General features: G+C 43.0%; 1 protein-coding gene across 3 annotated transcripts in view; it reads left to right on the top strand.

The window, feature by feature from the left end:
* mcm10 (minichromosome maintenance 10 replication initiation factor) overlaps positions 1 to 26,777 on the top strand; it is a 72,246-nt gene extending 45,469 nt beyond the window's left edge. For 2 of the 3 annotated variants that reach the window (XM_078234747.1, XM_078234749.1), the window contains 4 exons: positions 3,803 to 3,916; positions 13,498 to 13,643; positions 16,239 to 16,281; positions 22,673 to 22,921. In XM_078234747.1, coding sequence (XP_078090873.1) covers positions 3,803 to 3,916; positions 13,498 to 13,643; positions 16,239 to 16,281; positions 22,673 to 22,756 — 387 coding nt within the window. In that variant the 3' untranslated portion in view covers positions 22,757 to 22,921. Of the gene's footprint in view, positions 1 to 3,802; positions 3,917 to 13,497; positions 13,644 to 16,238; positions 16,282 to 22,672; positions 22,922 to 26,676 lie in introns of those variants that run through there. The other variant, XM_078234748.1, reaches the window with a different exon arrangement.
* The last annotated feature ends 511 nt before the right edge of the window (positions 26,778 to 27,288 follow it).

Raw genomic sequence — 27,288 nt, forward strand, 5'->3', positions numbered from 1 at the left:
GGCCCAAAATTGCTCACAGTACTCCAAATGGGGCCTAACCAGTGCTTTATAAAGCCTCAGAAGTACATCCCTGCTTTTGTATTCCAAGCCTCTTGAGATAAATGACAACATTACATTTGCTTTCTTAATTACGGACTCAACCTGCAAGTTTACCTTTAGAGAATCCTGGACTAGGACTCCCAAGTCCCTTTGCACTTTAGCATTATGAATTTTGTCACCGTTTAGAAAATAGTCCATGCCTCTATTCTTTTTTCCAAAGTGTACGACCTCGCACTTGCCCACGTTGAATTTCATCAGCCACTTCTTGGACCACTCTCCTAAACTGTCTAAATCTTTCTGCAGCCTCCCCACCTCCTCAATACTACCTGCCCCTCCACCTATCTTTGTATCATCGGCAAACTTGGCCAGAATGCTCCCAGTCCCGTCATCTAGATCGTTAATATATAAAGAGAACAGCTGTGGCCCCAACACTGAACCCTGCGGGACACCACTTGTCACCGGTTGCCATTCTGAGAAAGAACCTTTTATCCCAACTCTCTGCCTTCTGTCTGACAGCCAATCGTCAATCCATGTTAGTACCTTGCCTCGAATACCATGGGCCCTTATTTTACTCAGCAGTCTCCCGTGAGGCACCTTGTCAAAGGCCTTTTGGAAGTCAAGATAGATAACATCCATTGGCTCTCCTTGGTCTAACCTATTTGTTATCTCTTCAAAGAACTCTAACAGGTTTGTCAGGCACGACCTCCCCTTACTAAATCCATGCTGACTTGTCTTAATCCGACCCTGCACTTCCAAGAATTTAGAGATCTCATCCTTAACGATGGATTCTAGAATTTTGCCAACAACTGAGGTTAGGCTAATTGGCCTATAATTTTCCATCTTTTTTCTTGTTCCCTTCTTGAACAGTTGCGAGGATGGGGCAGGGCAAAGGGCTGAGGTGGGATGCTCATATAGTCAGGGCACACTCGATGGGCCGAATTACCTCTTCTGCACTGTAGGGACTCTATGATATATCATCCCCAATTCTGAGTCCTCATCTTTTTTAAATGTCCATCAAGAATGGTAGTGCCCTCTCCCGATTAATAAGGTCATGGGTCTATCAAGCGCCCAGAGAGTTGAGCACCTAATCTAGGCTGACATCTCAAAGATAGTAAGACTTGTATTTATGTAGCAGCTTCTACACAGGACATCCCAAAGCACTTTAGAGCCTGTGAAGTACTTTCTGTAGTGTAGTCACTTGTAATGTAGGAAATACTGCTGCCACAAACAACAATGTTATATTGGCTGGATTGTTTTGTGATGTAGGTTGAGGGATAAATATTGGCCAGGTCCCTGGCGAAAACTTGTCTGCTCTTCTTCGAAATAGCCGCCATGGGATATTTTACCCCCACTTGAGAAGGTAGACAGCCTCAATTTAAACATGCTATCTCATCTTTTAATCTTTATTGAGAACACTGCCAGATGTGAGTTCCCCTCCAAGTCACTCACCATCCTGACTTGGATCCATTCATTCACTGTTGCTGGGTCAAAATTCTGGAATTCCATTCCTAACTGCACAGTTGGTGTGGTGTTCCTACACCACGTGGACTACAGCCTTTCAAGAAGGCAGCTCACCACCACCTTCTCAAGGGCAATTAGGAATGGCCATTAAATGCTGACCTTACAAGCAACCTCCTGTGAAAGAAAAAAAATTGACTGTGGTGCAAGAGTGCAGCTGTGTATCTCATAGGAACGTAGGGATTAAGAGCAGATAAAGTAAATTCAGCCCTTCGAGCCTGCTCCGCCATTCAATCAGATCACGGCTGATCTCTCCCTGGTCTCGAATCCACCTCCCAACCTGTTCTCCATATCCCTCTTTCCCTTTTTTAAATTAGAAATATGTTTATCTCCCTCTTGAAACCATTCAAAACCACGCTGTGGACAGCGAGTTCCACAAATTCACCACCCTCTGTGAGAAGTAGTCCCTCTTCATCTCAGTTTTAAATCTATCCGTTCTCAACCTCTACAAAGAAAAGTACACCACAGGAACAGGCCCTTAAGCCCTCCAAGCCTGTGCCGATCATGATGCCTTCACTAAACTAAAGAAGAAATCTTCTGCCCTTACTCGATCCGCATCCCTCTATTAGCTCCCCATCCAGATGCCTCTTTAATGGTGCTAATGTACCTGCTTCCACCACCTCTGGCAGTGCTAATGTACCAGTCACCCACCACTCTGCGTGAAAAACTTCCCTTAAACTCTCCCCTTTGAACCTGTGCCCCCTTGTAATTGATACTTCCACCCTTGGAAAAAGCCTCTGACTAACCACCCTGTCTATGCTTCTCATAATTTTGTAGATCTCTGACCTCTATACCTGTGACCTCTTGTTCTAGGTTGCCCCATAAGAGGAAACATTTGGTCTACATTTACTTTATCAATCCCTTTTAAAATTTTATATCAGATCCCTCTCATCCTACAAGTCCAAACTGTTTAATCTCTCCTCATATGTCAACCCCGGAATCAATCGGGTGAACCTCCTCCTGAACTGCCTCCAATGCCACCACATCCTTCCTCAAATAAGGAGACCAAAACTGGACACAATACTCCAGATGTGGTCTCACCAATACCCGATACAATTGCTACAACACTTCTCTACTTTTACTCTCCAGTCCCTTTGCAATAAATGCCAACATCCCATTTGCCTTTTTTATTACATGCTGCACCTGCATACTGACTTTCTATGATTCATGAACACAGACACCCAGATCCCTCTGCCAAGATGAATTTTGAATCTGCTTTCCATTTGCCTTTCTATTTTTTCTACCAAAATGGACAACCTCGCACATATCCACGTTAAGCTCCATCTGCCAAATTTTTTCCCATTCTCCTAGCCTATCTATATCCGCCTGTAGAATCTTTGTATCCTCTTCACTGCCTGCTTACCCACCTATTTTAGTATCATCTGCAAATTTTGCTATGTTACACATTGTCCTTGCTTGCAGATCATTTATATAGATTGTAAACAGTCCTCGAGGACTGACCCCTGCGGCACTCCAGCAGTTACATTTCGCCAGCCAGAGAAGGACCCATTTTTCCCGACCCTCTGTTTTCTGTCAGTCAGCCAATCCAATCTGGTACTCCACCTCCAATCTCCACATTACAACAGTTCATTACTCCAAAGTTTATTGCCTATGAAGTATTTTGGGATGTCCTTTGGCCATGAAAAGTGCTATGTAAATGCAAGTTCATTCTTTCTGTAATTGAAAGAAGAAGTTGAATTTTAAAACATCAGGGCAATAGTGATTAATCGCTTAGAATTTTCCTAGTCTTTACTAATTGTGGCCTGTCTAACATACGAGTTAGGCGTAGGCCATTTGCCCCTCGAACCTGCTCCTCCATTCGGCAAATTCCTGGCTGATCTGATTATGAACTCAACTCCACCTTCCCCCAACCCTCAATAAGCTTGACTCCCTTGTTAAGGAATCTTAAAAATCTACCTATCTCTACCTTAAAATTATTCAATGATGGTACCACTCCCTGGGAAGGAGAGTTTCAAAGACTCATGACCCCCTGAAAGAAGAACTTTCTTCCCATCTCCGTCTTAAATGGGAGATCCCTTATTTTTAAGCTGCATCCCCTAGTTCTAATGAGCATTGGCATATATATAATGTGTGTGTATACACCGACCAATAAGCTGTAGATACATGAAAAATATTTGTTAATGTTTGTATTTTAGCTTTAATTTTGCTTAAAGGTATATATTCCATTCAGAAATACTAACTGTGATCTGGTAACAGGATTGAGAGCTGTCTTATGTTTCAACAGGTAGAGGCAGAGCTTCAAGAGCAATACTTTGAACCACTGGTGAAGAAAGAGCAAATGGAAGAAAAAATGAAAAACATCCGTGAGTTGAAGTGCAGAGTGGTGAGCTGTAAAACGGTGAGTGAATTTATGGGACCAGTGAACCAGTGTGTACGACCATTCTCTATTGAACTGCTCATAATCAAAGAACTTGGTTGTATCCTGTGCTGCTAATTAAATCTGTGATAAATTCGAGAGTTTATGGTTTTACAACTCTGAAAAACAAGACATTTTGAGAACTTGATGTAACTTTCCATTACAGTCATGTTTTACAATAATGCAGCAATGTTTTGGGTTAATGAGAAGCAACTGACTTTCCTAAAACAGGAAAAATAGAGTCATAGAGGTTTACAGCATGGAAACAGGCCCTTCGGCCCAACTTATCCATGCCACCCAGTTTTTAACCATTAAGCTAATCCCAATCGTCCGCATTTGGCCCGTATCCCTCTATACCCATCTTACCCATGTAACTGTCTAAATGCTTTTTAAAAGACAAAATTGTACCCGCCTCTACTACTGCCTCTGGCAGCTCGTTCCAGACACTCACCACCCTCTGAGTTAAAAAATTGCCCCTCTGGACCCTTTTGTATCTCTCCCCTCTCCCTTAAACCTATGCCCTTTTGTTTAGGACCTTTGGGAAAAGATTTTGACTATCTACCTTATCTATGCCCCTCATTATTCATAAAGAAAATTAATCTCTTGTCTTTGATATCGTCATCCCACCTACCCTGACTGAAGGTATTATCCAACACTGTTTTGACTCACTCTGAAGTTGTTCAGACTCATCTCTCTCTCTCTCTCGCTCCCTATAGCTTGGTTTCTACGAGGTGTGTGCGCGAGCAGCTTTAGCCAATTAACCCAGCTCTGTCTCTAATTGCAGAGCTTAACCTCATCTGTAGTACTTATACCAGGAGAAATTTCTACTTCACTCATGTGCTTTGCAATCACCAGCACTGACACCTAAGATTTGTGACACACAAACCTACAGAAGACAAGCTAAAGCAGATATTTTTTTAAATGACATTTCAGTTTCTCTTTTGATTGATTTTCTTCACCTCTTCTTGCCTTGTGGAATTAATCTCTACTGGAATTTAAAGAACAAACTTTCAGCATAAGTGCTGTAGGACAAGCCCTACCAAGTCCCGTTCACTTAGTGCCGTTGTGCCAGCTGTCTAATTTTGGCTAGTGGCCTACCAAATTTAAAATTTTCGTCCTTGTATTCAAATCCCTCCATGGTCTGGCCCCAGCCTAGCTCTGTAGCCTCCTCCAGACCTGGATCCTTCAGTGCTCTTTGTTTGTCCAGTACTGGCTTCTAATACATGCCTTTGCTCTATCATTGATGACTATGCCTTCACCTGTCTAGATATGAAGCTCTGAAATTGCCTAAATCTCTCCAACTTTAATTTTTGCTTTCGTGTTCCCCTTGAGGCTTGTCTCTGACCATGCTTTTGGTGACCTATCCTCATGCCCTCTTTTTTTTAGCTCTCTGTCAGTTTTTAGCATGATGTGGAGATGCCGGCGTTGGACTGGGGTGAACACAGTAAGAGTTTCCACTCCATCTGACGAAGGAGCAGCGCTCCGAAAGCTAATGGTATTTGCTACCAAATAAACCTGTTGGACTTTAACCTGGTGTTGTTAAAACTCTTACAGTTTTTAGCATCACAGAGCGTTGACAGCACAAAATGAGACCGCTTGGCCCATCATGGTCTGCACTGGCCAAAAAATGAGCCTCCCAGCCTAATCCCAATTTCCAGCATTTGGTCCATAGCCCTGCAGGTTACAGCATTTGAGGTCATATGCAGACACCTTTTAAATGAATTGAGGGTTTCTGCCTCCACTGCCCTTTCAAACAGCGAGTTCCAGACCCCCACAACCATCTGGGTGAAAAAACGTATCCTCATATTTTTTCGGCACGGTAGCAGAGAGGTTAGCACTGCTGCTTCACAGCTCCAGGGACCTGGGTTCGATTCCCAGCTTGGGTCACTCCCTGTGTGGAGTTTGCACATTCTCCTCGTGTCTGCGTGGGTTTCCTCTGGGTGCTCCGGTTTCCTCCCACAGTCCAAAGATGTGCGGGTTAGGTTGATTGGCCGTGCTAAAATTGCCCCTTAGTGCCTGAGATGCGTAGGTTAGAGGGATTAGGGGGTAAATATATAGGGATATGGGGGTAGGGCCTGGGTGGGATTGTGGTCGGTGCAGACTCGATGGGCCGAATGGCCTCTTTCTGCACTGTAGGGTTTCTATGATTCTATGTCCCCATTTTGTCTGACTGTATTCCTGTGAAGCACCTTCAAATGGTTTACTATATTTTAGGTGATATTTAAATGCAAGCTGTTGTTGACATAATTCATATTTGTGATTTTTGGTACAGCAATTCCTCACTTAACGCCCTAGTTGTGTTCTTTAAAAATGTGACTTTGAGCCAGAAGATGTTAAGCAAGTCAGATTTTCCCATAATAATGTATAATGGAGTACGGTTCCATCACGAGTTTCTCCCTTAATCCCCAGTGAGTCTCTCCCAGGTCTCTTTTATCTGGGTGAGAAGCAATACTGTAGTACTTTTGGGCATTTGGAGTGAGGAAGCAAGCAAACCACAAAGGAGGTGAGGGGAGGGTCAGAGAGTGAGGCAGCGATCAAGTTGGGCTGAACTGGGAATCTCCAAGTCAACTCCTGCACACCAGTACCCTTCCTTTGCTCTGTTGATGGCAGTGACGATGTGCACCTCAGCCTTCGACGCATACCGGAAAAACAAGCCCTAAAGAATAAAACAATTGAAGAAAACAGCATAACATTAGGTGGGGTGATTTAAAGCGAGGACTTGCCGTACCTTGATTTCTGAGTTCCAGTGTGCTGTATAAGGACTTAGCTCAGTCCATTCATAAGTCATTCCCCTATCCCTGGAATTCACAAACTCAGATCAACTGAGGCAGAATTCCCCCAAGATCAGGTCAGGCAGGGTGCAGAGCTAAGAGAAAGGAAGAAAACATTTTTTCCAAAATTATCTCTAATTGTCACAGGCAGTCTCAGTGATAGGCCATTTTTTCTTCAATAACGTCAGATTTGTTTAATAATTTCTGAGAGATGGATCATTTATTCTGTGGGGGAGTGATTTTCTCAAAGTGCAAATTGAAAATGACAAGGAACATTGCTGGCCGTGTCCAGTATAACATAGCAAGGAGTTTATAAAAAAATAGAGACCACTTTGTTCTACTGCCAAATTGGTGGAAATCATACTATTTCTGTACAGCTGCGGTTATATCAGATTTGGAATATTGTGTACAGCTCAGTCGTTGCAGTGAAAGGCAGCCATCCAGGCACTGCATAATGACCAATGTTGTTCGCAAGGTGACCTATGTAAAGATGGCTCGATCTTAAAATCTATAGCTCTACAGTTTCAAATAGAGGACCTTTTATCGAGCTTTCTCGGCCCTTTATGAAACATAGGCTCAGAGTCAGAAGTAGAATTAATGGTGAAGTTATCAGTGCTCACTGTAATCAGAAATAAACTGACAGCGGCCACATCCTGGGAAATCCCTATGTCCAGTTTTCTTGCTAATTAAAGGGAACTAACTAAAGTACTATGACTGACTGTAAATTAAAGTCTTTGCTAGTTGTGAAATGATATTACTCAGACTAGACTATATATTTTTAAGCCTGCTTGTTAATTCCCCTGGCAGCCAAGAGGTCACTTGATGGGAAACTGTGATTCAAGCCTTCATTGACCAAGTGTTCTATTGACCCTGGAGATGTTAAAGAAAACGCACAGAATGTGGAAACAGGCAGCCTGCTGTATAGGAACTAAAAGATAAAGATCCTGGTAAAATCTCGGAGGCCTAGATGTAAGCAGAGCCAAGAGAAGATAGCGGAATAAGAAGGTCCACCATCTTTTTCTTGCTTTACAAGCTCTTAATAAGAGTTTGTAAAGCAAGAAAAAGATGGTGGGCCTTCTTATTCTGCTCTTAATAAGAGTTTGTGCAAAGTCAGAGATCCTGAGATTCTGACCTGGCTTGGGCGGGCAGATAGGTACATGACATCTTTTGGAATTGAGCTGTTTAAATGGTAGTGAGGAAATGATTGAGTTAAATCGGTCTCCAATACGTGTAGAGTTATAGGTGGAAATCAGAAACTTTTATTTCTGTCTCTTTTATCTTTGTCTTAATCTCACCTGGGTTGGTTAATTCTGCCCTTCAATCTCTTGTTCCATTTCCATCTTGCTGCTATTATTTAATTGAATTATGGAGTTTCCATAATTCTGGCCAAATCTCAAAGCAAGCGTCGATTTCAAGCCACAGAAGACAAACTTGCACAGCTGTCTAAAAGCATGGTCAGAGAAAGAGGTTTTAAGGACCAACATGAAGGAGGAAAGGGCAGCAGAGTGATTTAAGGAACTCGGGGTTGCACAAGAAGCCAGAATTGGAGGAGCCCCAAAGGTCTTGGCAGATTGAGGAGTTTAAACAGATGGAAGAAGAAAGGAATGCAACTGCTTCCTACAGCATTTAACAAAATTAAACAAAAACCATTTTCATCTGCACAGTTTGTTTTTTCTTCGTTCATGTGATGTGAGCGTTGCTGACTAGGCCATATTGCCTATCCCAACTTGCCTTTGAGTAGGTGGTGGTGAACTGCCATCTTGAATCGCTGCAGTCCATGTGATGTAGGTGCACCCACAGTGTTGTAAGGAGGAAGTGCCAAGATTTTGACCCAGTGGAGGAATGACGATATATTTCCAAGTCAGGATGGTGTGTGCCTTGGCGGGAGCTTGCAGGTGATGGCGTTCCCATGTGTCTGCTGCTTTGTCTTAGGTGGTGGAAGTCATAGCTTTGGAACGTGCTATCAAAGGAGCCATGGTGAGTTGCTGCAGTGCATCCTGTGGATGGTACACACTGCTGCTGCCACCAGATGGGGTGACAGACAAGCAGGCTGCTTTGTCCTGATTGGTGTCGAGCTTTTTTAGTGTTGTTGAAGCTGCACTGTTCTTGCCTAAAAAGTGTCTCATAAAATTTTCATAATTTTTCTAGAAAGTCAAATCATCAAAGACTAGTTTCAGGAAAATCCTGTGTTCCATGTGCAGGAATAATCATTAAAATCACCATGGAGTCTTTTTATATGATATTTTATGATATTTTATAAAATGTGTTCAACTTAATCCCTTGTAATTGCAATGAATGATGCTTAATAGAGTTCAGATAAATTCCTTAACACTTTACAAGGACATTGCTATGAGCTGAGGAAATAGTATTCCGGAACTTTCCTGAAAACACCCGGTCCAATGTCTGTTTTAAAGTAGCCTTTGTCTCCCTCCAGATGGCTACAGTCACAAACCTGATTTCCGCTCACCCAATTGAGTTCATTAAGAAATTCCAACTTCCTGTGGGTTTTTTAAAGCATTTTTTGTGCCTTACTTTTCATGTTAAACCAGACGTTTTTGAAGCCATAAAAATCTGATAATACATTCAGTCCGTCATCAGAGAGGAAAACAAGGTTATGCAAGATCTTTGAATTCTGGGTGAGCAAGTGGGCGTATTACCAGTTTTTGAATCCTAACACTTGATCCATGATAAATGAAGCAGAAGCCTATATTTAAATATCGGCCCAGACTTTACGCTGGTGATGAGAATAATGCTGCTGGTGTTTATACACTTCCCCACTGGGTGTGCTGTTGAAGTCCCTGAAGACAGTAATAAATAGAGAATCATTGAATTATGAGGATTTATAGTTGACTGCTGTTAGTCTCACTATAAAATCCCTGAAGAAACGTACAGGTGTTGGATGAACTGTGTTTTTTAACAGCATAAGTTCACATTTGCTGCTTTAAAGTTTGCTTACGGTATCTTAGCTTCTTAAACTATGCATGTCTCCCAATCACTTATTTCACTACCTGTAAAATTTAAAAACAAAAAGGGGAAGGATTCATAGATCCTTACTTCCTGGCTTGCTGTCTGTGAGAATACTTCAGTGTGATTGGCTGCATACACTGCTTGATGATATAGCTACTGCAAGACACTTAGAGGTTCACTGGACGTGACACCATATTCAAAAGGGGTCATGAGAAGTCATTGGCCAGCAGGATTAAGGAAAATCCCAAGGCTTTTTATACATATATAAAGAACAGGAGAGTAGCCAGGGAGAGGATTGGCCCACTCAAGGACAGGGGAGGGAATCTATGCGTGGAGCCAGAGGAAATGCATACTTTGTGTCAGTATTCACCAAAGAGAAGGACTTGTTGGATGATGAGTCTGGGAAAGGATGTGTAGATAGTTTGATACATGTTGAGACCACAAAGGAGGAAGTATTGGGGTTTTTGAGAAACATTAAGGTAGATAAGTCCCTAGGGCCTGATGGGATATACCCCAGAATACTGAGAGAGGCAAGGGAGGAAATTGCTGGGGCCTTGAGAGAAATCTTTGTATCCTCACTGGCTACAGGGGAGGTCCCAGAGGATTGGAGAATAGCCAATGTTGTTCCTTTGTTTAAGAAGGGTAGCAAGAATAATCCAGGTAATTATAAACCGGTGAGCCTTACATCAGTGGTAGGGAAATTATTGGAGAGGATTCTTCGAGACAGAATTTACTCTCACTTGGAAATAAGTGGACGTATTAGCGAGAGGCAACATTTTGTGAAGGGGCAGTCATGCCTCACTAACTTGATCGAGTTTTTCGAGGAAGTGACAAAGATGATTGATATGGGTAGGGCAGTGGATGTTGTCTACATGGACTTCAGTAAGGCCTTTGACAAGGTCCCTCATGGCAGACTGGTGCAGAAGGTGAAATCACATGGAATTAGATGTGAGCTGGCAAGGTGGATACAAAACTGGCTCGGTCATAGAAGACAGAGGGTAGCAGTGAAAGGGTGCATTTCTGAAAGGAGGGCTGTGACAAGTGGTGTTCGTCACGGACCTTTGCTGTTTGTAATATATATATATAAATGATTTGGAGGAAGATGTAACTGGTTTGATTAGTAAGTTTGCGGACGACACGAAGGTTGATGGATTTGCGGATAGCGATGAGGACCATCAGAGGATACAGATCGGTTGGAGGCTTGGGCGGAGAGATGGCAAATGAAGTTTAATCCAGACCAATGTGAGGTAATGCATTTTGGAAAGCCTAATACAGTTCAGAAATATACAGTAAATGGCAGAACCCTTAAGAGTATTGATAGGCAGAGAGATCTGGGTGTACAGGTACACAGGTCACTGAAAGTGGCAATGCAGGTGGAGAAGGTAATCAAGAAGGCAGACGGCATGCTTGCCTTCATTGGCCAGGGCAATGAGTTTAAAAATTGGCAAGTCATGTTGCAGCTTTATAGAACCTTAGTTAGGCCGCACTTGGAATATCGGGTTCAATTCTGGTCGCCACACTACCAGAAGGATGTGGAAGTTTTGGAGAGGGTACAGAAAAGATTTACCAGGATGTTGCCTGGTATGGAGGGCATTAGCTATGAGGAGAGTTTGGAGAAAGTTGGTTTGTTCTCACTGGAACGATGGAGGTTGAGGGGCGACCTGATAGAAGTCTACAAGATTATGAGAGGCATGGACAGAGTGGATAGTCAGAAGCTTTTTCCCAGGGTGGAAGAGTCAATTACTAGGGGGCATAGGTTTAAGATACGAGGGGCAATGTTTAAAGGAGATGTATGAGGCAAGTTTTTTACACAGTGAGTGGTGGGTGCCTAGAACTCGCTGCCGGGGGAGGTGGTGGAAGCAGATGCAATAGTGTCTTTTAAGGGGTGTCTTGACAAATACATGAATCCGATGGGAATGGTCCCCAGAAGGGTAGGGGGTTTTAATTCAGTTGGGCAGCATGGTCGATGAGGCTTGGAGGGCCAAAGGGCCTGTTCCTATGCTGTTATTTTCTTTGTTCAAGTTGAGACAGTGAGAAAGGGGAAATTCGTGCCACAGAGATGGCTAGATCTTTCTAGATGTGGAGATGCCGGCATTGGACTGGGGTAAGCACAGTAAGAAGTCTCACAACACCAGGTTAAAGTCCAACAGGTTTATTTGGTAGCAAATACCATAAGCTTTCGGAGCGCTGCCCCTTCGTCAGATGGAGTGAAAATCTGTTCTCCAACAGTGCACAGAGACACAGAAATGTGCACTGTTGGAGAACAGATTTTCACTCCATCTGACGAAGGGGCAGCGCTCCGAAAGCTTATGGTATTTGCTACCAAATAAACCTGTTGGACTTTAACCTGGTGTTGTGAGACTTCTTACTAGATCTTTCTAGACAGCCTTTTTATTTTAGCTCTGCCCTTGCTTTACTGCTGACCACAAAATCCAAGCAACGGGTTTGGAGCAATCTGTATTATTGAAGGAACACGACACTGTGGTTAAATTCAAAAGCCCATTCCAACACATGGTCTGTTAAGTGGATATGTTTGCTTTGTACAAGTATGCTCAGTGGGGCATGTTAGTGTAATGGTTATATTACTGGATTAATAATCCAGGAAATATTCAAATTCCATCCAGATTTCAGCAGAAGTGCCCACAATACTGTCAGATTGTCAGAAAAGCAGAGGGGTTTTTTCACTTAAGCAAGGAAACCCGCCATACCCATTTGAGTAACTCCAATCCCACATCAATGTGTTTGATGTAACTGCACATATCCTGGTCAGCCGCTGCATTGTGTCAAGATGCAGGAAGAAAAATGATGGAATTCCCTGCCCAGCAGCACTATGGGAGTACCTTCGGAGCGCAGACTGCATTCACCAGCTCAGGGCAAATGAAGTCAAGCAATAAATACTGGCCTTGACATTGACAGCTTCTTATTTTTTTATTTAAATTTAGGCGGCACGGTGGCCAAGTGGTTAGCACTGCTGCCTCACAGCGCTAGGGACCCGGATTTAATTCTGGCATCGGGTGACTATGTGGAGTTTTCGCATTGTTCCCATGTCTGTGTGAGTTTCCTCCGGGTGCTCCTGTTTCCTCCCACAGTCCAAAGATGTGCAGGTTAGATGGATTGGCCATGGTAAATTGCCCCTTTGTGTCAGGAGGATTATCAGGGTAAATGCGTGAGGTTACGGGGATAAGGCCTGGGTAGGATTGTTGTTGGTGCAGGCTCGATGGGCTGAATGGTCTCCTCCTGTACTGTAGGGATGCCATGATTCTATGAATATTGATTCAGACTTGCCTTGAGAAGGAATTACCTAATTGTTTACATGGGGACGGCACGGTGGCACAGTGGTTAGCACTGCTACCTCACAGCGCCAGGGACCCGGGTTCGATTCCCAGCTTGCGTCACTAACTGTGTGGAGTTTGCACGTTCTCCCTGTGTCTGCATGGGTTTCCTTCGGGTGCTCCAGTTTCCTCCCACATTCTGAAAGACATGCTAGTTGGGTGCAGGTTGCTCCGGTTTCCTCCCGCAGTCTGAAAGATATGCTCGTTAGGTGCATTGACCCGAACAGGTGCCGGACTGTGGCGACTAGGGGATTTTCACAGTAACTTCATTGCAGTGTGAATGTAAGCCTACTTGTGACTAATAAATAAACTTTTAAATGAAGAGTCTTCCTTCAGTATTTTACTTTGGCAATGTTATCATGGTAAAATATGTAATCTCATCAAAACTAAATTGGACTGTTTGCTTGCTGCAGATTAGTGAATTCTGTAATGTCTTCTCTAACTGGTTATGCAAATATAAAAAAAATATTGTTTTCCTCACCTTTTCTTACAGTGCAGGTATTCATATTTCAAGCCATTGGAGATTTGCGTGAGTGAAAATCATGATTATCATTGGCATGATGCAGTCAAACGCTTCTTTAAGTGCCCATGTGGTAACAGAGCAATAGCTTTAACAAGACTGCCAAAGAAAAGCTGCAGGTATGTAAGTGTGTGCGGAACAAGAAAAGATGAAACGGTTTCTGTAACTATTGGCTCACGGCCTCATTTCGCTCTAACCAGAGGTAGTTCAATGGAAACTTTAATCAAGTAGTTGCGTAATATACCACTAATAACAAAAATAATATTCCAATATTTGTCCTGAAATATTCAAAATCTCCAGATGTAATCCAGTTTTTCTATGCCACACCTGATCGCTACCCTGCGCACTTGTCATAACATTAGAGCAATCAACGAGAAAATGTAATTTGCTTACTGAAACTCAGTCCTTCAACGTCTTTACTCTCCCAGCCCAACATCCATTTTGAACATTCTCATTGTCTGTTTTCTGACATGCCCCTCACATCATTCCAAAGACTTATCAGCCTTTGACTGAGGAGGTTTTTCTCAATACTTATTCCGAACCATACTTTTCTGCTTGTGAATATCATATTTTTTTGATTTGATTTATTATTGTCACATGTATTAGTACACAGTGAAAAGTATTGTCTCTTGCGTGCTATACAGACAAAGCATACCGTTCATAGAGAAGGAAACGAGAGAGTGCAGAATGTAGTGTTGCAGTCATAGCTAGGGTGTAGAGAAAGATCAACTTAGTGCCAGGTAGGTCCATTCAAAAGTCTGACAACAGCAGGGAAGAAACTGTTCTTGAGTTGGTTGGTACGTGACCTCAGACTTTTGTATCTTTTTCCCGACGGAAGAAGGTGGAAGAGAGAATGTCCGAGGTACGTGGGGTCCTTAATTATGCCGGCTCATTTACTCATCGAAGTGTGTCAACTTCACCTCAATTGTGTAAAATGTTATTTACCTGATTTTAAAGGAATAATTTTCCCCTGCACGTGGTTTCTATTCAAATAATCACCAAATGCCCTCTTGAATGCCTTGATTGTACCTGTCACCACCACACTTCCAGGCAGTGCATTCCAGATCCAATCCACGCATTGTGTGAAAAAGCTTTTTCTCACATCTCATTTGCTTCTCTTGCAGATCACTTTAAATCTGCTGATCCTTTTCCAGGCGGGAACAATTTTTCCCTTTCTATCTGTCCAGCCCCCTCATGATCAGATCCTCTCTTAGCCGCCTTCTCTGTAAGGAGAACAGTCCCAACCTCTCCAATCTATCCTCATAACTAAAGTTTCTCATCCATGGCATCATTCTTGTAAACCTCTTCTGCACTCTCTCCAATTCATTCACATCCTTCCAGTGGTGTGGCACTCAGAACTGTATCCAATACTCCAGCTGAGGTCTAACTATTATCTTGTATTCAGCTGAGGCTCCATCTGTACCCAGCTGTTCCAAACAGAATAAATTATAAATGTAAATGCAGCCTAAAACGTGAGTTAAAGCTCAACCTGATTCTGAAGTAAATTGGAGTGAGCGTACTGGTACAATATTTAGTGTATTAGAATCCAATATGTTATATTCCTCTCTGGCAACACTATTGAATTTGGGAAAATCAAAATTCTGATTACCAGTTTCTAGCTGCTGGTCAAATGTTTATCGTTAGTGTGCCGCTGACTCATTTAAAGGCAGCCCAGTACGATGTCTTTATCTTTAAGAGGTTCCACAGTTTGGATTGTAAGGTAGCTGCAAATGAATGATGCGAGGAGGAGTGAGGTTCGTCCTCATGATTGGTAACAGCGGGAAATCATTGAGAAAGAAAAATCATGTATAAATAATTATTAAATGAAAGATTTTCCAGATCAAGATATCAAAACTTTGGCAGCATAAATAGTTCCACTTTTTTCTTGATTTCAACTCTGGAGCAAAACCTGTTTCTTTTGGCCTCTCAACTTGGACTCCTTCAGGCCAAACACTTATTCAAGCTTTATTTATTAACTTAGTATTCAGAGCTCATCCTGAGATCTATAGACCCGAACGATCTTGAATTAAGGAGCGGGGAATGGGTAATGGTTTACAGCTATCCAGATGCTGGAGATCCCATATATGGGTATGTAGATAAGACCTGGCCTAACCCAGGAGGAGTGGACACGGTGGGTGTACTGGGGGTAAGCAGTGCCTGCAGAACAAACCCTTCACAGGGAGTTGATGGTTTCAGCAGATAATGGCAGAAATTGATAGTAAATGTTGCAGGAGAATAAAGAACTTGACTTGTCAACGGTCGGCTACCTTTTTCCAATTAATGATTTCAAAAAGACTGGGTAAACACTTTGCGCTGTGTCAGAGTTTTATTTTGGTTTTTACCGCCGTTTCCAGGCTGCAGTAATGAGTAGCAGGCCACAGGAGACATTAATGCATTTGCACAACGCACGCAATGTCAGGTTTGGTATCTATTTAAATGTCATGGAATAAATGCCACTACAGTCTGTTATCCTCAATAGTCACACACATTGGATGCTCTTAAGCACAAGTGGGTCTCTTTCTAAATGATGCTGATCTCTGTTTTTGCATCTTCATCTGAACTGGTCACAATATTGTAATAACTTCATGGGATTCTGGGAACTCAGGTCTTCATTTTGAATTGCAAGTATTAATGTATTTCAAACCATTGGAGTGACCTCAGAAATGATGATTTATGAGACTAACTCAATTATAATTTCTTCTGTTTTTTTCCAGCCACTGTGGCCTGTTTAAGTGGGAGCGAGATGGAATGTTGAAGGTGGGTTCATCTAAGGTTTTGTGTTCTGAATAGCTTACTGGCAGGGATTGAGGTATATGTGTTACATCTACTGCATCAACTGAAATGTTACTAGTATAACAATAGGGTGGATAATTCATCCTTTGCAGATCAAATTAAAGCAAATTCTGAGCAATTATTTTCAAAGCAAACTTCTTATTTGTGATTAGATTTGGTTTATTATCGGGCGGCACAGTGATTAGCCCTGCTGCTTCACAGCGCCAGGGACCTGGGTTTGATTCCCTTGGGTCACAGTCTGTGTGGAGTGTGCACATTCTCCCCATGTCTGCATGGGTTTTCTCCAGTGCTCCGGTTTCCTCCCACATTCTGAAAGACCTGCTGGTTAGGTGCCGGACTGTGGCAGCTAGGGGAATTTCACAGTAACTTCATTGCAGTGTTAATGTAAGTCTTACTTGTGACACTAATAAATAAACTCTTTAACTTTTTTATTATTGTCACATAAGAACATAAGAAATAGGAGCAGGAGTAGGCCATCTAGCCCCTCGAGCCTGCCCCGCCATTCAATAAGATCATGGCTGATCTGACGTGGATCAGTACCACTTACCCGCCAGATCCCCATAACCCTTAATTCCCTTACCGCTCAGGAATCCATCCATCCGCGCTTTAAACATATTCAGCGAGGTAGCCTCCACCACCTCAGTGGGCAGAGAATTCCAGAGATTCACCACCCTCTGGGAGAAGAAGTTCCTCCTCAACTCTGTCTTAAACCGACCCCCCTTTATTTTGAGGCTGTGTCCTCTAGTTTTAACTTCCTTACTAAGTGGAAAGAATCTCTCCGCCTCCACCCTATCCAGCCCCCGCATTATCTTATAAGTCTCCATAAGATCCCCCCTCATCCTTCTAAACTCCAACGAGTACAAACCCAATCTCCTCAGCCTCTCCTCATAATCCAAACCCCTCATCTCCGGTATCAACCTGGTGAACCTTCTCTGCACTCCCTCCAATGCCAATATATCCTTCCTCATATAAGGGGACCAATACTGCACACAGTATTCCAGCTGCGGCCTCACCAATGCCCTGTACAGGTGCATCAAGACATCCCTGCTTTTATATTCTATCCCCCTCGCAATATAGGCCAACATCCCATTTGCCTTCTTGATCACCTGTTGTACCTGCAGACTGGGCTTTTGCGTCTCATGCACAAGGACCCCCAGGTCCCTTTGCACGGTAGCATGTTTTAATTTGTTTCCATTGAGATAGTAATCCCATTTGTTATTATTTCCTCCAAAGTGTATAACCTCGCATTTCTCAACGTTATACTCCATTTGCCATATCCTCGCCCACTCACTCAGCCTGTCCAAATCTCTCTGCAGATCTTCTCCGTCCTCCACACGATTCACTTTTCCACTTATCTTTGTGTCGTCTGCAAACTTTGTTACCCTACACTCCGTCCCCTCCTCCAGATCATCTATATAAATGGTAAACAGTTGCGGCCCGAGTACCGATCCCTGCGGCACGCCACTAGTTACCTTCCTCCAACCGGAAAAACACCCATTTATTCCGACTCTTTGCTTCCTGTCGGATAGCCAGTCCCCAATCCACTTTAACACACTACCCCCAACTCCGTGTGCCCTAATCTTCTTCAGCAGCCTTTTATGGGGAACCTTATCAAACGCCTTTTGGAAATCCAAAAACACCGCATCCACCGGTTCTCCTCCATCAACCGCCCTAGTCACATCTTCATAAAAATCCAACATGTTCATCAAGCACGACTTTCCCCTCATGAATCCATGCTGCGTCTGATTGATCGAACCATTTCTATCCAGATGCCCTGCTATCTCCTCTTTAATAATGGATTCCAGCATTTTCCCTACTACAGACGTTAAGCTGACCGGCCTATAGTTACCCGCCTTTTGTCTCCTTCCTTTTTTAAACAGCGGCGTAACATTAGCCGTTTTCCAATCAACCGGCACTACCCCAGAATGCAACGAGTTTTGATAAATAATCACTAACGCATCCACTATTACCTCTGACATTTCTTTCAATACCCTGGGATGCATTCCATCTGGACCCGGGGACTTGTCCACCTTCAGTCCCATTAGTCTACCCAGCACTGCCTCTCTGGTAACATTAATTGTATTAAGTATTTCTCCTGCTGCCAACCCTCTATCGTTAATATTTGGCAAACTATTTGTGTCCTCCACCGTGAAGACCGACACAAAAAACTTATTTAAAGACTCAGCCATATCCTCATTTCCCACTATTAACTCCCCCCTCTCGTCCTCCAAGGGTCCAACATTCACTCTAGCCACTCTATTCCTTTTTATATATTTATAAAAACTTTTACTATCATTTTTTATATTAATTGCTAGCCTAGCTTCATAGTCTATCCTTCCTTTCTTTATCGCTTTCTTAGTCTCTCTTTGTTGTTTCTTAAATTTTTCCCAATCACTTGTTTCTCCACTATTTTTGGCCACTCTGTACGGGATACACATGTATCGGGATACAGTGAAAAGTATTGTTTCTTGCGTGCTATACTGACAAAGCATACCATTCATAGAGTACATAGGGGAGAAGGAAAGGACAGGGTGCAGAATGTAGTGTTACAGTCACAGCTAGAGTGTAGAAAAAGATTAGCTTAATATAAGGTAGGTCCATTCAAAGTCTGATGGCAGCAGGGAAGAAGCTATTCTTGAGTTGGTTAGTACGTGACTTCAGACTTTTGTACCTTTTTCCAGATGGAAGAAGGTGGAAGAGAGTATGCCCGGGGTCTTTTGGATCCTTGATAATGCTGGTTGCTTTTCTGAGGCAGCGGGAAGTGTAGACAACGTCAATGGATGGGAGGCTGGTTTGCGTGATGGACTGGGCTGTGTTCACAACCCTTTATAGTTTCTTGCGGTCTTGGTCAGTGCAGGAGCCATACCAAGCTGTGATACTTCTGGAAAGGATGCTTTCTATGGTACATCTGTAAAAAATGGTGAGAGTCATAGCAAACATGCCAAATTTTCTTAGCCTCCAGAGAAAGTAGAGGCGTTGGTAGACTTACTTAATTATAGAGTTTGAATAAAGGCAGTGACTTTTTTTCTGTCGAGTTAAATGGAGCTAAACATTTAAAAGAAAGGAATAAAATTTGATGTTGCATGTAATTTTAGGGAGGTTTATCTATTTGTTGCAGGACTGGAGGGAGCAGGTGGGAGGGTGAAGTCTAACTTTGGCCACTAATAAGTGATGGATGAAAACAGGCTAAGCAACCAAAACCTCTTTCCTGGTGTCGAGTACCAGTTGAGATCCAAGTTGCGTAATATTCGCTACATTTGATCTGGCATTGTTCTCAAGGTTCAAGCAGCGAGTTGAATAAACCTAATTGGGATCATAGAATCTCGACAATGCAGAAAGAGGCCATTTGGCCCATCGAGTCTGCACGATCCCACCCAAACCCAATCCCCGTAACCCCACATATCTCTACCCTGCTAGTCCCCCTGACACTAAGGGGCAATTTTCCATGGCCAATCAACCTAACCTGTTGGATTTACATTTAAAGGAACTGTCATAGGTTACAGAGCCTCATTGCTGCGGTAATAAAATAAGTTAATTAGCTGAGACTCACAGGATGCAGAATGTGATGCTGAGTTTTGAAAATGGAGATCAATGTTCATTCGTGCAAGTTGACTTCACCTCATATAATCTTTAACAAATACGATTCTGCAGAGCGAGAGGTGCCAAGCTACTCATTTGATAATGATTTAATAGCATACAAACAGTTACAAGTGAATCAGACAGATAAGTCTGTGACAAAAGAAAAGATTGCTATTCCCAGGAGACGTTACTGGACATAATTTTCTGTGCACCATGTTCTGCTGGGGACGTTAGTCTTTTTCCTCCAGTGGAAAAATCTGTGACCCATTTGTGGTTTGGTATGACATCAGGTTTTGAAACCTGGTTATAGTTGTTTATTTACAAGTGCTGCTCTTTCAAAGTCCATAACACAGTTTATTCAGGACTGATATGCCTTTGGTAGGAAATTGTGAGGGAATGTCCAGTGGTAGGCAGTTTCATGAATAGTGTCTGGAATCTTAAACCATTTGTTTGTCCAGAAGCAACCACCAGGTCTCCAGTCTCTATCTATTAACTTAGTATTCCTGGGCACAAGTCTCTCTTTTTTGAAATCTGACCCATATGAAGCTCTGGGTGTGTGACTTCAAAACCTCTCATATTTTTCACTTAACTCTGCTTGTAGAGTGTATTTCACGCTTTGATGGGGGTCTACCTGTGTTACAAAATGATAATTTATCTTCAGCAGGGAAGGAAAACCTATGAAATCCTGTGCAAAAATATCTTATATCCAGCTCAAAAAGCATTGTAACCAAAATTCCTGTTCATTTGTTCATGGGCTGAAAGTGACACTGCAAAGCCATTTATTGCAAACCCCGGATTGACTTTTGAGAAAACATTTGCTTATGGGTGGCAAGGTGGCACAATGGTTAACGCTGCTGCCTCACAGCGCCAGGGACCCGGGTTTGATCCCAGCTTTGGCTGACTGTCTGTGTGGAGTTTGCACATTCTCCCCGTGTCTGTGTGGGTTTCCTCGGGGTGCTCCGGTTTCCTCCCCCAGTCCAAAGATGTGCAGGTCAGGTTGATTGGCCATGCTAAATTGCCACTTAGTGCCAGGGGGCCTAGCAGGGTAAATATGTGGGGTTACGGGAATAGGGGCTGGGTGGGATTGTGGTCAGTGCAGACTTGATGGGCCAAATGGCCTCCTTCTGCACGGTAGGGATTCTATAATTCTAAGGCAGAGTAGGGGCATTTAATCAGGTTAGGATGGATGGGGAAACCTTCCCAGCCCAGTTGAATGAGGTGCTTAAGTGGCCAAAAAAAGAGCCTCATTTTGCCACCAGTGTTCTGCAAGCGGTGAGGGGAGGAAAGAGGCTTACCATGTGGAAGGTCACCAGGTGTACCTAGCAGGCCTGCAAGTGAGCTGGGGCCTCCTGTTCAGGATTCCTGTGCCCCTGTGGGAAGATGTTCTGGTGCCCTCCACACCAAGCCCTCTTGCTGGGGTCTGCCTGAGTGGCCCCAATGAGGCCTCCCCACTCACCTTGGTCCCAGGGCCTCCTTGGTTGTTCCTCGCCCCGAGCCTTCTGCATGCTCTGCAGTGGCCACCGCTCCTGGTGACGCTGCTGGCCCTCCGATTTGGAACCTGGTCCTGAAGGCCTGGGGAACCCTGACAGCAGGCTGGTGAGTACCTGGTTTGGATTTAATCCAGTACAGACTCCCAGAATAGGCCATGGCATGGTTGTCAATGCCTCTATGGCGAGTGGATAGAACTATTGCCATGGCTATTAAGTTCAGCCCGAAGTGTACAACGGTAGTCTTAACCTTTGCCTGAGTGTACATTATATATATCAATATAAAGTGGGTGATATAAAGGGCAGCATTGGTGGTTTTTCCCCTGTGTAGATTTTTTAATTCTTTCATGGGATGTGGGTGTTGCTGGTATTTGTTGCCCATCCCTCACTGTCCTTGAACTGAGAGGCTTGCTCGGCCATTTCAGAGGGCAGTAAAGGAATCAACCACATTGCTGTGGCTCTGGAGTCAATGTAGGCCAGACCAGGTAAGGACAGCAGTTTTTCTTCCCTAAGGGACATTAATGAGCTAGGTGTTGTTTGATGGTAGTTTCATGCTCATCATTACTGAGGCTAACTTTCAATTCCAGATTTCTTAATTGAATTCAACTTCAACCAACTGCTGTGGGAGGGGGAGTTGAAGCAGTCCCCCGAGCATTAACCTGGGCTCTGGATTGATAGTCCAGTGGCATTACCACTACACCACCATCTGCCCATTAATACTTCATATTTGTATTTTGAGATTAATTTATATCCATAAGTGCCAGCGTCAATTTCGATGAACTGTTTCACTTTAGTATTTTATTGATAACCAAACTGTTTTACACCAAAATTCACCTTTTTTTGTCTGCAAGCACTCTAGTTTGTTTAGAATCATGGAATTCCTACAGTGCAGAAGGAGGCCATTCAGCCCATCAAGTTTGCACTGACCACAATCCCACCCAGGCCCTATCCCCATAACCCCATGCATTTAACCCTAGCTAGTCCCCCTGACACTAAGGGGCAATTTAGCATGGCCAATCCACCTAACCGGCACATTTTTGGACTGTGAGAGGAAACCGGAGCACCCGGAGGAAACCCACTCAGTCACGGGGAGAACGTGCAAACTCCACACAAACAGTGACCCAAGCCAGGAATCGAACCCAGGTCTCTGGCGCTGTGAGGCAGCAGTGTTAACCACTGTGCCATCGTGCCGCCCCAATGATGTATCAAATTGCTGCAGAACTGTTTTATTGTCTGCTCACTGGTTACACAATTGCTGATATTTCCGAATTCTCTCTCTTTGTCTGCAGGAGAAGAAGGGTCCAAAAATAGGTGGAGAGCTGCTACTACCAAGAGGAGAAGAACATGGCAAATTTTTAAGTAGTTCAAAATGATCCCTGATTGTGAGAGACGTGACGTAAGGTGCCACATTTTTAATATAGGCGATATGTGAATGAACGGATGGTGCACATGTGAAGTTTTATTTTCTGGTGTTAAACATCCAGATGTGCAATGAGTGTATTTGCTTTTTAATCATGAATAAATTTACCATTTTTCCTAATTTCTACATTTTGATGTTACAACGTATCGGGAAAATGGAGGGGTGGGACCGGGAGTTTCCTAAATCCTGTTCCAAACGCTTAACAAGTGATGCATTGTAATGTTTGCCAGAATATTAATGGATTTCTGAAGGTTCAGTGTGACTAACCCAGTTCACCTGCAAGGGGAGAAATGACTCACCAATTAAATAAGAGGAATCCTGGAGTGAGAAGGTTACAGCTCACCATATGACAGACCCAAGTTGTAACGACTTTGCGCAACAAATCCTGTATTAGCTTTGCCTACTTTCAGAAAGGTGGGTTGTTTTTTCTTGAGTAAATGTTTTTTCCTCCCTTTATTGGTATTTTTGAAAATATCTCCTGCAGTTCACCAGATTTGCAGAAGCTGTTGACTTTGGCTCATTTCCTCATGGAAGCTGCATTTATAATAATGGTGTTGAATTAAAAGTAGGAACTGATTTGGATTTATTTTTGGTAGAACTAGTGTGTAACAACTCGACCACCAACAATATAAATAGCAGTCTCGAAAGTTTTGAGGATGTGCTATCTTAAGTCCTACTTTTTCAATTAAATTATAACAAGGCTGGAACCAGGTCTTTTGGGGCTTTAATGATCCAGAATTAATGTTTCAGGAGATATCTGGTTTCTTCCTTTCCATCTGCATGTCTCATGACTCCCTGAGCTCTGCTTTCAGCTATCGGCCAAAGCAACACTAAGGCCAGTTGCTGGGAAAAATGCAAAGTCCCCTCAGATTGACTCCACCTCAAATTATTGCTCATTCCTTTTGGGATTACCTGATAATAGAATCTTCGGCACAGAGACAGGCCCTTCAGCCCAAACTGATCCATGTTGACCAAAAGGCCCATCTAAGCCAACACCATTTGGCCCATATCCGTCTAAACCTTTCCTATCCATGTATCTATCCAAATGCCTTTTAAATGTTGTCAATGTCCCTCCTCAACCATTTCCTCCAGCAGCTCATTCCACACACGTACCACCCTCTGTGTAAAAAACGTTGCTCCTCAGGTTCCCATTAATTCTTTTGCCTCTTAATTTAAATCTATGCCCTCTAGTTCTCGATTCCCCAACTCATGCATTCACCCTATCCCATGCCTCTCGTGATCTTATACACCTCTATAAGATCACCCCTCAGTCTCCTGCGCTCCAAAGAAAAAAGTCCTAGCCTGTCCAATCTCTCCCTATAACTCAGTCCCTTGAGTCCTGGCAACATCCAGATCTGCATATTTTTCATAAATGTTCCTTTTTCAAGCAGACAGCGTGGTTTCTAGGGATAGGCCAACCCCATCTAGGATCTGAAACTTTTATAGATCTTGTATGTAGAGTAAAATTCTACCAATTGCTTTTCACATGTTGCACATTAGACTGATGTTTTGTGTTCTGAATTGGTTGAAAACACTATGCTGGAATACATTTTAATAGTATATTTAACATAAGTTAAACGCTGTAATATTGTAAACTTACACTGAGCAAAACATGTGGCAAAATAGTGGCACAACTTTTTAATGCAGAAAATAGTCTCAGCTGTTCACACTGGGGGGAAACTGATGATGAATCGTTGTGGGGAGAGTTTGAACCTTACCTACGTTGCTGAGAGAACCACCTGAAAATGTGCCGACTCTCTCGGACTGAAACCAAATGAGGGAAGTCAAGTGTAGCTGGGGCATGAAGGAGAGATAAGAACATAAGAACTAGGAGCAGGAGTAGGCCATCTGGTCCCTCGAGCCTGCTCCGCCATTCAATAAGATCATGGCTGATCTTTTTGTGGACTCAGCTCCACTTACCCGCCCGCTCACCATAACCCTTAATTCCTTTACTGTTCAAAAATTTATCTATCCTTGCCTTAAAAACATTCAATGGAGTAGCCTCAACTGCTTCACTGGGCAGGGAATTCAACAGATTCACAACCCTTTGTGTGAAGAAGTTCCTCCTCAACTCAGTCCTAAATCTGCTTCCCCTTATTTTGAGGCTATGCCCCCTAGTTCTAGTTTCCCCCGCCAGTGGAAACAACTTCCCTGCTTCTATCTTCTCTATTCCCTTCATAATCTTATATATTTCTATAAGATCTCCCCTCATTCTTCTGAATTCCAATGAGTGTAGCCCCAGTCTACTCAGTCTCTCCTCATAAGCCAACCCTCTCAACTCCGGAATCAACCTAGTGAATTTCCTCTGCACCCCCTCCAGTGCCAGTATATCCTTTCTCAAGTAAGGAGACCAAAACTGTACACAGTACTCCAGGTGTGGCCTCACCAGCACCTTATACAGTTGCAACATAATCTCGCTGTTTTTAAACTCCGTCCCTCTAGCAATGAAGGACAAAATTCCATTTGCCTTCTTAATTACCTGCTGCACCTGCAAACCAACTCCTTGAGATTCCTGCACAAGGACACCCAGGTCCCTCTGCACAGCAGCATGCTGCAATTTTTTACAATTTAAATAATAGTCTATTTTGCTGTTATTCCTACCAAAATGGATGACCTCACATTTACCAACATTGTTCTCCATCTGCCAGACCCTCGCCCACTCACTTAGACTATCTATATCCCTTTGCAGACTTTCAGTGTCCTCTGCACACTTTGCTCTTCCACCCATCTTAGTGTCACCTGCGAATTTTGACACACTACACTTGGTCCCCAACTCCAGATCATCTATGTAAATCGTAAACAATTGCGGTCCCAACACTGATCCCTGAGGCACACCACTAGTCACTGATCACCAACCAGAAAAATGCCCATTTTCCCCCACTCTTTGCTTTCTATTAGTTAACCAATCCTCTATCCATGCTAATACATTACCCATAACACGGTGCACCTTTATCTTATGTAGCAGTCTTTGGTGCGGCACCTTGTCAAATGCCTTTTGGAAATCCAGATACACCAGATCCACAGGTTCCTCATTGTCCACTGCACATGTAATATTCTCAAAGAATTCCACCAAATTAGTCAAACATGACCTTCCCTTCATGAACCCATGCTGCGTCTTACCAATGGGACAATTTATATCCAGATGTCTCGCTATTTCTTCCTTGATGATAGATTCAAGCATTTTTCCTACTACAGAGGTTAAGCTAACCGGCCTATAGTTACCTGCCTTTTGTCTACCTCCTTTTTTAAACAGTGGCGTCACATTTGCTGTTTTCCAATCTGCGGGAACCACCCCAGAGTCCAGTGAATTTTGGTAAATTACCACTAGTGCATTTGCTATTTCTCCCGCCATCTCTTTTAGTACCCTGGGATACATTCCATCAGGACCAGGAGACTTGTCTACCTTTAGCCCCATTAACTTGCCCAGCACTACCTCTTTTGTGATAATGATAGTTTCAAGGTTCTCACCTGCCATAGCCTTCCTATCATCAATTTTTGGCATGTTATTTGTGTCTTCCACTGTGAAGACCGACACAAAATACCTGTTCAGTGCGTCAGCCATTTTCTCATTTCCAGTTATTACATCCCCCTTCTCATCCTCTCAAGGACCAATGTTTAATTTCACCACTCTTTTTTGTTTTATATATTTGTAGAAACTTTTGCTATCTGTTTTTATATTCTGAACTAGTTTACTCTCATAATCCATCTTACCTTTCTTTATAGTTTTTTTCATGGCTTTCTGCTGATCTTTAAAGATTTCCCAATCCTCTAGGTTCCCACTAATCTTTGCCACTTTGTATGCATTTTCTTTCAATTTGATACCCTCCTTTATTTCCTTAGATATCCATGGCTGATTATCTCTTTTTTCTACAGTCCTTCCTCATCACTGGTATATAAGGATAGAAGAGGAAAATACTACCGTCGACTTTTCAAACACTGCCACAAAGCCAAGGAACAACAGCCCGTTGTAGACCTAATCTGCTTGCTAATTCAAAGGATTTTTAAAAAAAGATTCAATAATTGAAACAGAAGTAGTAAAGTGGTGTTTAAAAAAGTTGTCTTGAAACCACACCAACCAGTTTTATGAAAGGTGGAACAAGGATAGTGATTAAACAAAGCTTGCAAGTAAGCGGAACACTTCTGGCATGAGTGGTTTGCAAAACATTAGTGGCACAAACAAGAACCCTGTCCTTTTGGAGTTTCCATAAACAGCAGTGAGCAGCAAAGTGATTAATGGATGGAGAATATGGCTTCTACTAGCCCCTTGATAAAGGAAGAAAGAACATAACGTAAGGACATAAGAACTAGGAACAGAAGGAGGCCATTTGGCCCCTCAAGCCTGCTCCGTCATTCAATAACATCATGGCTGATCTTTTTGTGGACTCAGCTCCACTTACCTACCCGCTCACCCTTAATTCCTTTACTGTTAAAAATTTCTCTATCCTTGCCTTAAAAGCATTCAATGAGGTAGCCTCAATTGCTTCA

This window comes from Mustelus asterias, chromosome 19, assembly GCF_964213995.1.
Source record: "Mustelus asterias chromosome 19, sMusAst1.hap1.1, whole genome shotgun sequence".
Taxonomy (NCBI): domain Eukaryota; kingdom Metazoa; phylum Chordata; class Chondrichthyes; order Carcharhiniformes; family Triakidae; genus Mustelus; species Mustelus asterias.